Source organism: Squalius cephalus (genome assembly GCF_949319135.1).
Source record: "Squalius cephalus genome assembly, chromosome: 7".
Classification (NCBI taxonomy): domain Eukaryota; kingdom Metazoa; phylum Chordata; class Actinopteri; order Cypriniformes; family Leuciscidae; genus Squalius; species Squalius cephalus.
This window is the reverse complement of record NC_137128.1, coordinates 45,177,407-45,189,906: the sequence shown is the minus strand read 5'-3', so window position 1 is coordinate 45,189,906 and position 12,500 is coordinate 45,177,407. Positions and strand designations below refer to the sequence as shown.

Below are 12,500 nucleotides of genomic sequence, written 5' to 3'. Positions count from 1 at the left end.
GTGTTTTGTGGTTAATTTTTAATTAGTCTTATATGTAAAAAAATTATATACTTTTTAAATATTGTTTATCCCTATTATTATTTATGGGCCTAACAGTAAATTCATTATAATCAACATCTGCAAGTGTACACTTTGAAGAGTAAAAATGACATAGAAGGTTACCTAATTCAACTTTATTAACTGCATATGGTAGTTAACGTTTATTAATGGTGGATTAACGTTAACTAGCATGAGCAGACATGAGAAAATTTAGCAAAGAAACGAATGAGATGACAAATGAAAGGAAAAAAAACAGTTGTGCAAGCAGTTACAAACATTTTTTTACCCTGTGCGTTTCCAAAAAAAGGAAAAAGCATTAACGTGCAACAAGTAGGCTACACGCTGAAATCAATTTCTCATCATTAAAGTCATTTTGGCTTCATACTTTTAGCATAAAGTTATTAAATATTTGTCATACCTGACCAGAAGATGTTCAAATAAATGTGACATTAGACAAGGAAGTTGTAGGTTGTGTTTGTATAATTACGTATCTTATTTAGCTGAGGTAAATTAAACGCAATTCTCACGTATGGATTGCTCGATGAAGAATGAGAGACGGCCCAATGGTCAGTTGAAACTTCAGGGAAGTGACGAGTACATCGTCCAGTTGTTGTCCAGACACCCTAGGCACAACCTTAAGCAATGGCTGAAAGAACTACAATCTCAATAACTAATTATCCAGACGAATGCATCTGTCGTAATGCCGTTTTATTTACCATAGTAACTTCAAATCTTTTGTTTCCCCAGCTGGAGATTTGTGTTCTACCTGATTGCTTTCGCCGCGGGATTTGCATCTTTAATTAACGTGAGTCGTCTTTTGAAGCTTCATTCCCACGTGAACCCGAGTGTCTCCTGGGGTTGGTGTCTTTTGAGTCACTGCCTAATTATGGTCCCCTAGTTAGAGTCCTAACAAATAGATTTGAACGCTTCTTCAGATCGACCTGCATTAAATCAACAAGAGCAAGCTTCAGCTTTGTTATTTTGAACACACATGGTTCTAATGTTTTTCTGAAACACAACACTGGCTCTCGGGAATCAGTATGGTTTTCACTGTATGACTGCCTCTTTTATTGACTGGCGGTTAAAGGACATAGTTTTGCTGTCTGAAAGTGTTCCTCTTCCTCATAGACGCCCTGGTTCTGGGAGCAGAGCGAGTGCTGGAGAGGATATCCTCAACAGGTGAGCTCACCTGTCTGAAATACACGTCACAACGAACACACCAGTGCAGATGTACATGCCTATATATGTGACCCTGGACCACAAAACCAGTCATACGGGTCAATTTGGTGAAATTGAGATTTATATATCATCTGAAAGCTACAACTATTTGAAAATCTGAGGGTGCAAAAAAAATCTAAACATTGAGAAAATCACCTTTAAAGGGGTGGTTGGATATGATTTGACTTGTCTAACTTTAGTTAGTGTGTAATGTTGCTGTTTGAGCATAAACAACATCTGCAAAGTTACAACGCTCAAAGTTCAGAGCAAAGGAAGATATTTGCTTTTACAGAAATCGCTTTTTAAGGACTACAACAAACGGCTGGTAGAGACTACACCACATTCCTCCCGGGTTAGTGACATCACCAACCCTAGAATTTACATAAACCCCGCCCCCGGAACACGATTTATAGATCATCAAGACAGAATATGCTAATCAGTGACTAGAAGATAACTACACATAAGCTTCATAAACTCATCAACTAACCATTCAGAAATGTTGTCTACATGTTGTCACTTCTTCTCGAGTCTCTCCATCTTTCTGACTCCGGTTTGTACATTGAACAAATGTTCAGTGCATGTGTGTGTGAGGTAAAATGACATGAGCTTTTGAAGCTCCGCCCCCTGTGCCAGGAGCATCAGCTCATTTGCATTCAAAGGGACATACACATAAACGGTGCGTTTTTGCTCACCCTCAAAAAGTGACAATTTTAACATGCTATATAAAAATATCTGTGGGGTATTTTGAGCTAAAACTTCACACACACACACACACAAATACTTATTTTACATCTTGTGAAAAGGGCATTATACCACTCCTTTAAAGTTGTCCAAATGAAGTCCTCGATTGTGCTGCATCCACTCACAAAAATAAATCTGATATATTTACGGTAGGAAATTTACTAAATATCTTTATGGAACATGATCTTTACTTAATATCCTCATGATTTTTGGCATAAAAGAAAAATCGATAATTTTGACCCATAGAATGTATTGTTGGCTATTGCCACAAATATACCCATGCGACTTATGACACATATGTAACAGCAAAGCATACAAGATGTTTAGAGACTACGCCTGCTTTTGAAAGGATGCATTAAATTGATCAAAAGTGACTGTAAAGACATTTCTAATGTTACAAAAGACTGATAAAAGATAAACTATGGTAATTTATACACTTAAGCTCCAAAAAGAAACAAAAACACCAAACACTACCTTTCAAAAATGTGGGCTCGGTAAGATTTTTAATTAATATTCAGTAAGGATGTATTAAATTGTTTCAAGTGACAGTAAAGACATTTATTATGTTTAAAAAATATTCAATTTCTAATAAATGCTGTTCTTTAGAAGTTTCTATTCATCAAGGAATCCTGAAAAATAAAATGCATCACGGTTTCCACAAAAATATGAAGCAGCTCAACTTAATTTTATTAGAAAATTAGAAAGATTTCAGAAGGATCATGTGACACTGAAGACTGGAGTAATGATGCTGAAAATACAGCTTTGATCACAGGAATAAATTACATTTGAACTATATATTCACATAGAAAACAGCTATTTTAAATTGCAGTAATATTTTTGAGAAGTGAGGTTCTCCTAAGCTTTAGAGGTGATGTAATGTCAGTGTTCTGTGTGTGTTTGTGTTTCTCCAGCCGGTGCAGGACGTTCACTACTGGTACTACATGCTTGAACTGGGCTTCTACTGGTCTCTGCTGCTCTGTGTGTCTGTGGACGTCAAAAGAAAAGTAAGTGCTCACACAACAGTGTCCCACAGTGGTCTGAATGTTTTATGAGGATTGGATGTTACAAGGTCAGACTTTCTCTTTTTGAAGCCAATGTCCTTTTTAAAGATGCTCAATTATTTATTTTGCTAGCTTCTCACCTGTCAATTATCAAAATAAAGTTAAATATACGCTGTATTAACAATAATAATCAATCAGTTTAATATTTTAGGCAACATTATATCATAATGTTACTTATGGCCATTGCAGTTCATATAAATATCAACCTGAACGTCCAAAGGAACGTTGACTTTAATACAATGTTTAATACAATAATTTTATCCAGAGTGACTGACAAAAGAAAACAGAAAGAGCCTGCAATATTTGGGTCCCACTTTATATTAAGTCCCCTGTAGTCAATAATTTTATCCCTTAAAACTCATCTTTGATCACCAAAATTACAAATTAACGTTTTTTCATTGAAAAAAATGTCTTCATGCCTTAAAATAGCTTGAATGTAACTCGACACCCTTGCCTCATTTAGTATGCGTGGTCCTTTGAATATGCAAATAAGCCCCGCCTCCACTCATTCAGAGATCCACTGGTTGACGATCACACGTTGATCTGATTGGTTACAAGGTAGTTTGTGACGTCAGAAACACCAGCGATTTCAAAGCGTGTTTTTGAGACTGTCTTTGGTTCACTGCAGTTTTAAGGAGGAAATACTCAGCAATGCTGTCGACTTATGAATTTACACATGCTTTGTCTTAAAGCACATTAAAAACACCACATAGACACATAAACAACATTAAAAGCTGGTTTTCACCACAGGGGGACTTTAACTTCTTTTTAACATTTACATCATTTGATACAATGCAGTTATTGTGCACATGCATGTTTTTACATGTACACTTATCTTGTTTAAAAAATACCTGCATGTAATTACAGCTGTAATTTCTGTAATTTAATCTATAATAACAGTTTACCCGTCCCTTAAACCTTCCCATACCACTAAACCTGTTCGTAACCTTACCTCAATAGCAGCACAAGTGTTTTGCAATAGAACATGAACACAATAAGTGCATTGTTCAGTACATAGTAGTTAAGGACACCTCATATAAAGTGTGACCAGTTTTCGTAATATGCAATGCCAGGTTTATTAGACAGCTATATCAGGAAGCAAAGTAGAGAAGAGGAGAAATGCTGAGAAGAAATAAGTATAACATATTATTGCCCAAAAGAGAGTTTTGAGTTCATTTAAATATCAACTTTGTCTCAGATGTTTCTCCTAAAACTCTCAAATGAGTCACAAATGAGTCACAGAGCAAATAGAGCGATAAAATTAATGTGGAGATCATTTGATGAGAAATATTTGAGTTCAGATTGAGACCTCTGACTGTTGATTGCAGATCTTGAGCAAATCTTAATATCAAGGAAAATGACAGCCTTTAAATTTAGATGCTGGTTTTGACCACAATAGCTGGAAAAAGTTTGGACACTTGATTTTAAAAACCTTCGGTTACACTTTATTTTAAGGTGTCATTGTTACAGTGTAATTATATATTTAAGTACTGAGTAATAATAATTAACTACATGTACTTACTATAGGATTAGGGTAGGATTAGGGTTTGGTTAAGGGTTAAATGCATGTAATTATGCATAATTTACTGTTATTACTATGGGGAGTACATGTAACATATGTAACAAGGACACTGTAAAGTTGGAGAAATCATAGAGTGTGATTTGTGTGTCAGATATTTCACACACTCACACTAACACTAACACGCCATCTATTGTCCAGATGGATTTGTCCTTTTGGTTGTTTCAGGTTACATTTCTTGTCAGATATCGCCGTGATATCAATCATTCTTTTCTCTTTTTGTGTTAATCTGGATCTTGTTCTGTTTTAGGATTTCAAAGAACAGATCATCCACCACTTTGCCACTATTTTCTTGCTGGGTTTCTCGTATTGCTCCAACTACATTCGTGTCGGCACGCTGGTGATGCTCGTCCACGACTCCTCAGATTTCCTCCTGGAGGTACGAGCTCAACCGCAGAGTCATGTGTTTATGGAGAATATGTTTATGCAGAAACAATGAGTCTAACACTGCCACAAAATTCCCCAAACACACTGCTGTCCGATGATTTCACTTTTACTTCATGTTAAACCCTTTGGTACTGTTTGTGTGTCGGTCAAAAATGACTTTTTTTTTTATTATTATTATTTCAATTAAATGATTGTACTATATTTTAGTTTGATGATATTTTTTTATTTCATATTTTGTATTTTTAGGGGATTTTACGGTACTAAATTATATTTATGCAGTAGTTATAATCTATTTATTCACTTTTTGAGCATAGACCTGAAAATAAATCCTGAAAGTTTTGGATCACAGACTAAAGTTTGGTCTCTTTTTAAAGACGACGCGTGGCAGATTATTGCTGAAGTTGAAAAATGTTAAAAACTGATTTTTTTTAAGTAAAATTTTATATTTATTGTCATACCTGTAGCTCAAACAGTAGAGCGTTGGCGCTTGCAATGCCAAGGTCATGGGTTCGATTCACAGGGAAAGCAGGAACTGATAAGAATGTAAATGTGAACCTTGAAATGCAATGTAAGTCGCTTTGGATAAAAGCGTCTGCCAAATGCATAAATGTAAAAAATGTAAATGTTATGAAAAAATCAACAAAAATACCATTTAAATTGTTATATGAAATATGTATTATTTTCCAAAACATGTTTTACTCTAAAATTGTGAGAAAATCAAAACCATAAATCTAAACTTGTGTTCCAAATTTGAGGTTGATATCTCAAAAAATGAGTTTTCAGTAATATTGTGTTTGCCTGCAGTACCAAACGCTTCCACTAGAGGAAATTCATCTCCCATTCATTTCCAATGTGCGCATTTTAGACCGTGAACAATACAAATGTGACTATGTTTCTCAGGACCATTTAACCTTTTTGAATCACGTCCATAATTTTTGCTTTTGTTTTCACGCAGCAAGTGCCATAATCTTTACCAAGTTTCATACCATTCAGATGAAGTAAAAAATAAAAACAATAAAAAAAAAACGTAAAATTGAACAGCATCAGAGGGGCAATGACCTTTATGCTTTGTTTTGGTTTTATGAAATGTTATGGTCTCTGTATTTAGAGTAATTTACAGTTTATGTGGTTTCAGTACACTGTAAAGTCAAGTTCACTTTACTCAAAAAAGTTTGGAAATTTGCATTATTTTTGGCAAAGCAAACTTAAAGCGAAAAATGTCAACACTGTAAGTAAAGAAAGCAAGTAAATTAAGTAACAAATATCCAGGGTTATTATAGTTTTGCATTTTTCATTAGTTTTAATTTTTATTTCGTTTTGACTTTTTGTTTTCAAATTCAGTTTAGTTTTAATTAGTTTTTAAAGTGGGTTTGCTAGTTTAGTTTAGTTTTTATTTTTTGAAAATGCTTAGTTTTAGTTTAGTTTTTATTAGTTTTAGTGTTAGTTTTAGTCTTTTTTTGTAATTTGGGTTATTTGTCAGGGGCAAGATTCAAAAAAGTCAGAAAAAGTATTGTGTAATAATAAAAACATAATAATAAAATAAAAAATAATAAAAAAATTCACACCCCATTGAAATTCCTTTACCTCTTACAAAATCCACACGCTGTACCAAAAATCTACACATCTTCTATACAGAATTCACACCCTATACAAATACCACAGCTGTACAATTTTCACACCCTATACTAAATTTACCCTATGGGGAGAGTGGGGTGATTTGTGCCAGGGGGGGGAAGTAGTTCCACCCCTTGTTTCTGGAAAACCATAGAAGAAATTGGTCATGTGACCACATAATTTTGAAAAGCAATCACTTTTACTCTTCCTCCAAAGAAGAGAGACACATGGCATGAGAGTTAAGCACATTTTAGTGCAAACAAATGTTTTTTCCCTTTCAAAGTAAAATTTCTATGATTAAGGTTTTTTGATTGTAGTGTCTGAACAATTATAGACAAGTTTGAAAACATTTCACACATGTTTTAGTGCTTTAGTAGGCTACACAATGAGTCTATACAGTTAGCACGATGTTAGCTCTTAACTGCTGGATCATGCTAGTTTTTCAAACTTGTGGGTCCGGGGTGATTTGTGCCAAAGGGCCTGGGTTAAGTTGTGCCAGTTCCAGACCACCTAGACCTACATACTCACTCACAGGGGATAATCTTGAGAAGTGAGGAGATGGGCATGCCTCATCATTGTTTGACTTAGGCCTGCCTGCTATTTGTTTAATTTAGCTAACACTGATTTCAGGTTTGAGTTTGCACTATGTTATTAAAGAGAAGTTTTATTCCGTTTTTAAGTGGCCTATGTCACAATAGGATGTTTAGAAATTAGCCTAGTCACTTTATTCTTATATGTTACATAATTGACAGACAGCGCTATGTCAACAGGCATCTATTGCCAAAGCCTTTTTGCCTGAAATGAGTCACAAATATCATATATTGTGTTGCTATGGTGCTCTAAATGGTTGCTAGGGCGTAGCTTGATAGCTTCACAATGATCCTGAGAGACTGATTGGTCGTCTGAGTAAAATGAGCCCGTCCCCTTGTCTCTATGACACTGTGATCCAGAGTTATGTTCAATACAAAATCCCTATGCAATTGACCATAGTAGGAAAAACGCATGCTATGGTATTCCAGGGTGACAATATCTAAATAAACCTTAAATGAGTAATTTTGTATTGAATTTGTCTTGCTTTCATATAGTATTACAGTTCATAACATTAAAATGTTCTGTTTTACTTCAGAAATCACTGGCACAATTTACCCCAATGTATTCCCCTAAAGGCACAACTTACCCCGCATCGGGGCAAGTTGTGCCATGAGACCACTTTTTCCCCAAAAGCTATATTTCTGAAACTATTTATTTCAGATCAGTTATTGTTTTCAGGGATGCACCACATCCTGAAATATATGTACATCGTTAAGTTGAAGGAATTACTGCCATGGCCTCACTTTAAAGTCACTTTGAGTAAAAACTGGCACAACTCACCCCACACTTTCCCTACAGTCAATAGCCTACTCATCTGGATTGAAGCAGCAAACATTAAGTGTAAAAGTAAAAAAATGACATAACATTATTTAATATTTGAATCAAAGCTTATATAGTGTTTTGACATCGACAACGACAACCACAACCAAAAAGTGCATTTTACCTCAAACTTGCGACTAACTTTCTAAAAAAGGCGCAATCGCTTCTCGGGTCGACATTAACACACTGACAAAATTATATTCAGAATTTAAAATATTTTGATACCACTTTTTAATGTGTGATTGTGTAAAGGTGTTCACGAGATAGAGATACTAACCTTTAGCGAACTTGCTTTCAACGTCGAACGAACACTCGTTCTCATGGAGACGCGGTGTGCACGGAGGGGAGGGGCTGTGTGTGTGTCTGTGTGTGTGTGCGCGCGCGCATGTGAGAGACGCATGAGTGACAGAGACGGAGGGAGAGCAGGGAAAGGAAATGCAGCTGAACGAATACGCTGCGTGTTTTAAATAGCGTTAAAAAATGAAAGACCTTGACAAAGACGAAAACTAAGGACATTTACTCTATAATTTAATTTTATTTTAGTTAGTTTTGCCAAACACACATACAGTTTTAGTTAGTTATCGTTTTTTTGTAATGCCTCGTTTTTATTTTTATTTCAGTTAACGACAATGTTTTTTCCCACCTAGTTTTCGTTTTTTCGTTAGTTTTCGTTAACGATTATAACCTTGCAAATATCAAGTTAGTTTAATGTCAATTCTAGTTAATATACTGAATGTTTACTAATGTTATTTAAGATTTAATAGTAAGATTACTATATTAATTCTATTTTGTTCTGCAAACATCCTAAATTCTATTATTCTCAACATGGCTTTAATATTCCATTATGGAGACTATGTGAAATCATAGTAAATATTAGTAAAGTGAACGTCTTTTCAGTAGTTTAACTAGTATGTCAGGCACTTTCCAGCTAACGAAAATATGTTCCAAGAACGTTTTGCTAATGTTTTCCATTAAAACATTATTTCTGAATGTTCTCTAAACGTTGAAAGCATCCAGTTTTTTAAAAATGTTAAAAACATTCTTGGTTTTATGAACATTCTATTTGATCATTCTTTAACCATTAAGGCGAGACACGGCAGGCAAAAACAGCGTTTTTTTTTTCACTGGTCAATTTTGAGATTTTGGGATATTTGTCTTCAATAACATGTCTTCTTTCAGACTTGTGGTGAAAAAAAGTCCAAAATACACATTTAGGTCTTTATTTTACTACACTTTGTCTGTTTGCGTCTGTAGATTTCTCATAAATTCAACAAAAGTTGGCTTTCTAAATCATCACACACACCGTTAGAAAGCTCTCTCTCCTGTTCAATGCTGTCGGATCCAAATATGGTCATTTCCTTTTTATCAGCAACCAATCGTGAAAGAGAAAGGGCTTGAATGCTCAATCTCATTGGCTGATGATAAATCTTTAAAGCCCGTTTTCTCAAACTGACTTCTCTCATACTCCAAGTCCGAAATCTCCACTTCAGTAGCTCATATACACCACACTTTCCAGTCTTGTACCTAGTTATATTATGAAGACATTTACTGAGGGATTTGTAAATATATTATTTCTAGCCTGATTTATATAACATTTTATTCCAAGGCTATTGACAGTATATTCTGATTTACAGGATAACAAAAGTAGATATCCATAAATCCCTCTGTAATTTTTTCCCCATCTAATATGTGAACACAATGAAAAAATAATTTTGAACCTGGCTTTATCCAATACTCAGATTTTGTTTTTTAAAATATGCATATTTAATTAGATATTGCCTAATTTGCATATTTAAACATTAAATTACAGAAAACATGTAATAAATTTTTTTCTCATCTTAATGTAGGTAATCAACTGGGAAAGTTCAATGGTGATATCTGCTAGTTAAAATGTTTTACCCTATTCACCTGTAGTGTCTCGCCTTAATGGATCAGAAAAAAATCATTCCATAAACAGTGTATAAATAATGTTTATGTGATAATAATTTGAGAACTAGGTAGGCAATGTTTTTCATAAACACTGTTTGTTATACTGGTTGAAACTCTCTTCACATTCTGATCAAAAACATCAATCAATCATTAATAGATGTGGTCTATATATGAAAAAATATACATATATCTTATATAAGACTCAGGACAAAAAAATATTCGTTCAATCATTGCACTCGTTCTGAAATCGCACATGCTACCTTTAAGACAAGATAACTTTGAACAAACTTTCCATTTATGTTACTGGAAGAACGTTTATTTTGTAATAATAGCTTGAATATCACATTAATAAAACTATGATTTTAGTAATTTAGTGTCGCTCATCTTAAATCTCTCTGCTTTTTCCACAGTCTGCCAAGATGTTCAACTACGCCGGTTGGAAGAAAACGTGCGATTCATTGTTTGTGATTTTTGCTGCTGTATTCCTGATTACACGCCTGATCGTGTTTCCCAGCAAGTAAGAACCTTGCCGACTGACTCTTTAGACCGGTGGTGTAATGCCCTTTTCACAAGATGTCAAATAAGTCTCTGATGTCCCCAGAGTGTGTGTGTGAAGTTTTAGCTCAAAATACCCCACAGATATTGTTATATAGCATGTTAAAGTTGTCACTTTTTGAGGATGAGCAAAAACGCACTGTTTTGTGTCTGTCCCTTTAAATGCAAATGAGCTGCTGCTCCCAGCACAGGGGGCGGAGCTTCAAGAGCTCGTGTCCTTTTACCTCACACACACATGCACTGAACATTTCAAAAACTTTTAGCCTTTTATGTTCAAACCGGAGTCAGAAAGATGGAGAGACTCGAGAAGAAGTGACAACATGTAGATAACATTTCTGAATGGTTAGTTGATGAATTTATGAAGCTTATGTGTAGTTATCTTCTAGTCACTGATTAGCATATTCTGTCTTGATAATCTATAAATCGTGTTCCGGGGGCGGGGTTTATGTAAATTCTAGGGTTGGTGATGTCACTAACCCGGGAGGAATGTGGTGTAGTCTCTACCAGCCGTTTGTTGTAGTCCTTAAAAAGCGATTTCTTTAAAAGCAAATATCTCCCTTTGCTTTGAACTTTGAGCGTTGTAACTTTGCAGATGTTGTTTATGCTCAAACAGCAACATTACACACTAACTAAAGTTAGAAAAGTCAAATCATAATCAACCACCCCTTTAAAACATGAAGAAAAAGATAACATCGTCTTAAGTTTCCATTTTAAACACTTCACTATATGATCATGTGATTAGATTATTTCCTCAGTTTCTACAGTGCATGTGTTGACTTTGAGGCATTATGTTGTTTTTCTCAGCGTTTAAGCAGTGTGTGTGTGTGTGTGTCTCCTGCAGGATCATCTACACCACTCTTGTATTGTCTATGGAGGTGTTTGAGCCGTTTATGGGATATTATTTCTTCAATGCGCTTCTGCTGGTGCTGCAGGCGCTGCACATTTACTGGGCGTATCTCATCCTGAGAATGATCTACAAGTTCCTCTTCTTAGGGAAAGTAAGTCAGTCCATCCATCATATCCACATCCCCTTAAAACTATTTAATAGTCACACTTAAAATGTCTGAATTGAACTGCATAACACTTTACAATAAGGTCCTTAATGCATTAACTTACAGTATTTAACAATGAGCGATATATTTTATACAGTTTTTATTCATCTTTGTTAATATTATTTAATAAAAGTACTGTTCATTGTCTGTCATGTTAGATCAGGTCCATCAAATAATATTAACAGATACAGCTTTTGATTTCAATAATAGAAAATGGTCAAATTAACATTAAGAAATGCTTCAGGAATATTTTTCATTGTTAACTAATGTAGTTACTGGAAATGTTTTAGTTTATTACAATACATAGGTAACAATATAACAATATATATATATTAGGGCTGTCAAACGATTAATCGCGATTAATCGCATCCAAAATAAAAGTTTGTTTTTACATAATATATGTGTGTGTACGGAGTATAATTATTTTCTATATATAAATACACACACATGCATATATATATTTAAGAAAATGTGTTATTTATATATAAAATATTTATATATAATATAAATTATATATAATATAAATATATATACACAGTATATACATGCAAATATTTCTTAAATATATACATGCATGTGTGTGTATTTATATATAGAAAATAATTATACACCGTACACACACATGTATTATGTAAAAACAAACTTTTATTTTGGATGCGATTAATCGCGATTAATCGTTTGACAGCCCTAATATATATATATTTTTTTTTTTGTTACCTATTTATATATAGCATCGTATTTTAGAATTATTTATATATTTATTAATATTATGAATAACCTTAAGCTTTTATTTTCATTTTAGTGTAAGTTTTAGTAATTTTATTTTGTGCTTTTGTCATTTTTCATAATTTTTTTACATTTCTATTTAACTATAATTTATTTTTATTTCAGTTTTTGTTTTCAGTCCTTTTAGTA

At 34.0% G+C, this 12,500-nt stretch overlaps 1 protein-coding gene across 1 annotated transcript in view; it reads left to right on the top strand.

Moving 5' to 3' along the window:
* cers4b (ceramide synthase 4b) overlaps positions 1 to 12,500 on the top strand; it is a 21,038-nt gene that overhangs the window by 7,297 nt on the left and 1,241 nt on the right. The window contains exons 5-10 of the mRNA XM_079876895.1: positions 787 to 844; positions 1,168 to 1,218; positions 2,910 to 3,002; positions 4,889 to 5,017; positions 10,389 to 10,495; positions 11,375 to 11,531. Of these exons, the coding sequence (XP_079733021.1) occupies positions 787 to 844; positions 1,168 to 1,218; positions 2,910 to 3,002; positions 4,889 to 5,017; positions 10,389 to 10,495; positions 11,375 to 11,531 (595 nt within the window). The remainder of the gene's footprint in view (positions 1 to 786; positions 845 to 1,167; positions 1,219 to 2,909; positions 3,003 to 4,888; positions 5,018 to 10,388; positions 10,496 to 11,374; positions 11,532 to 12,500) is intronic.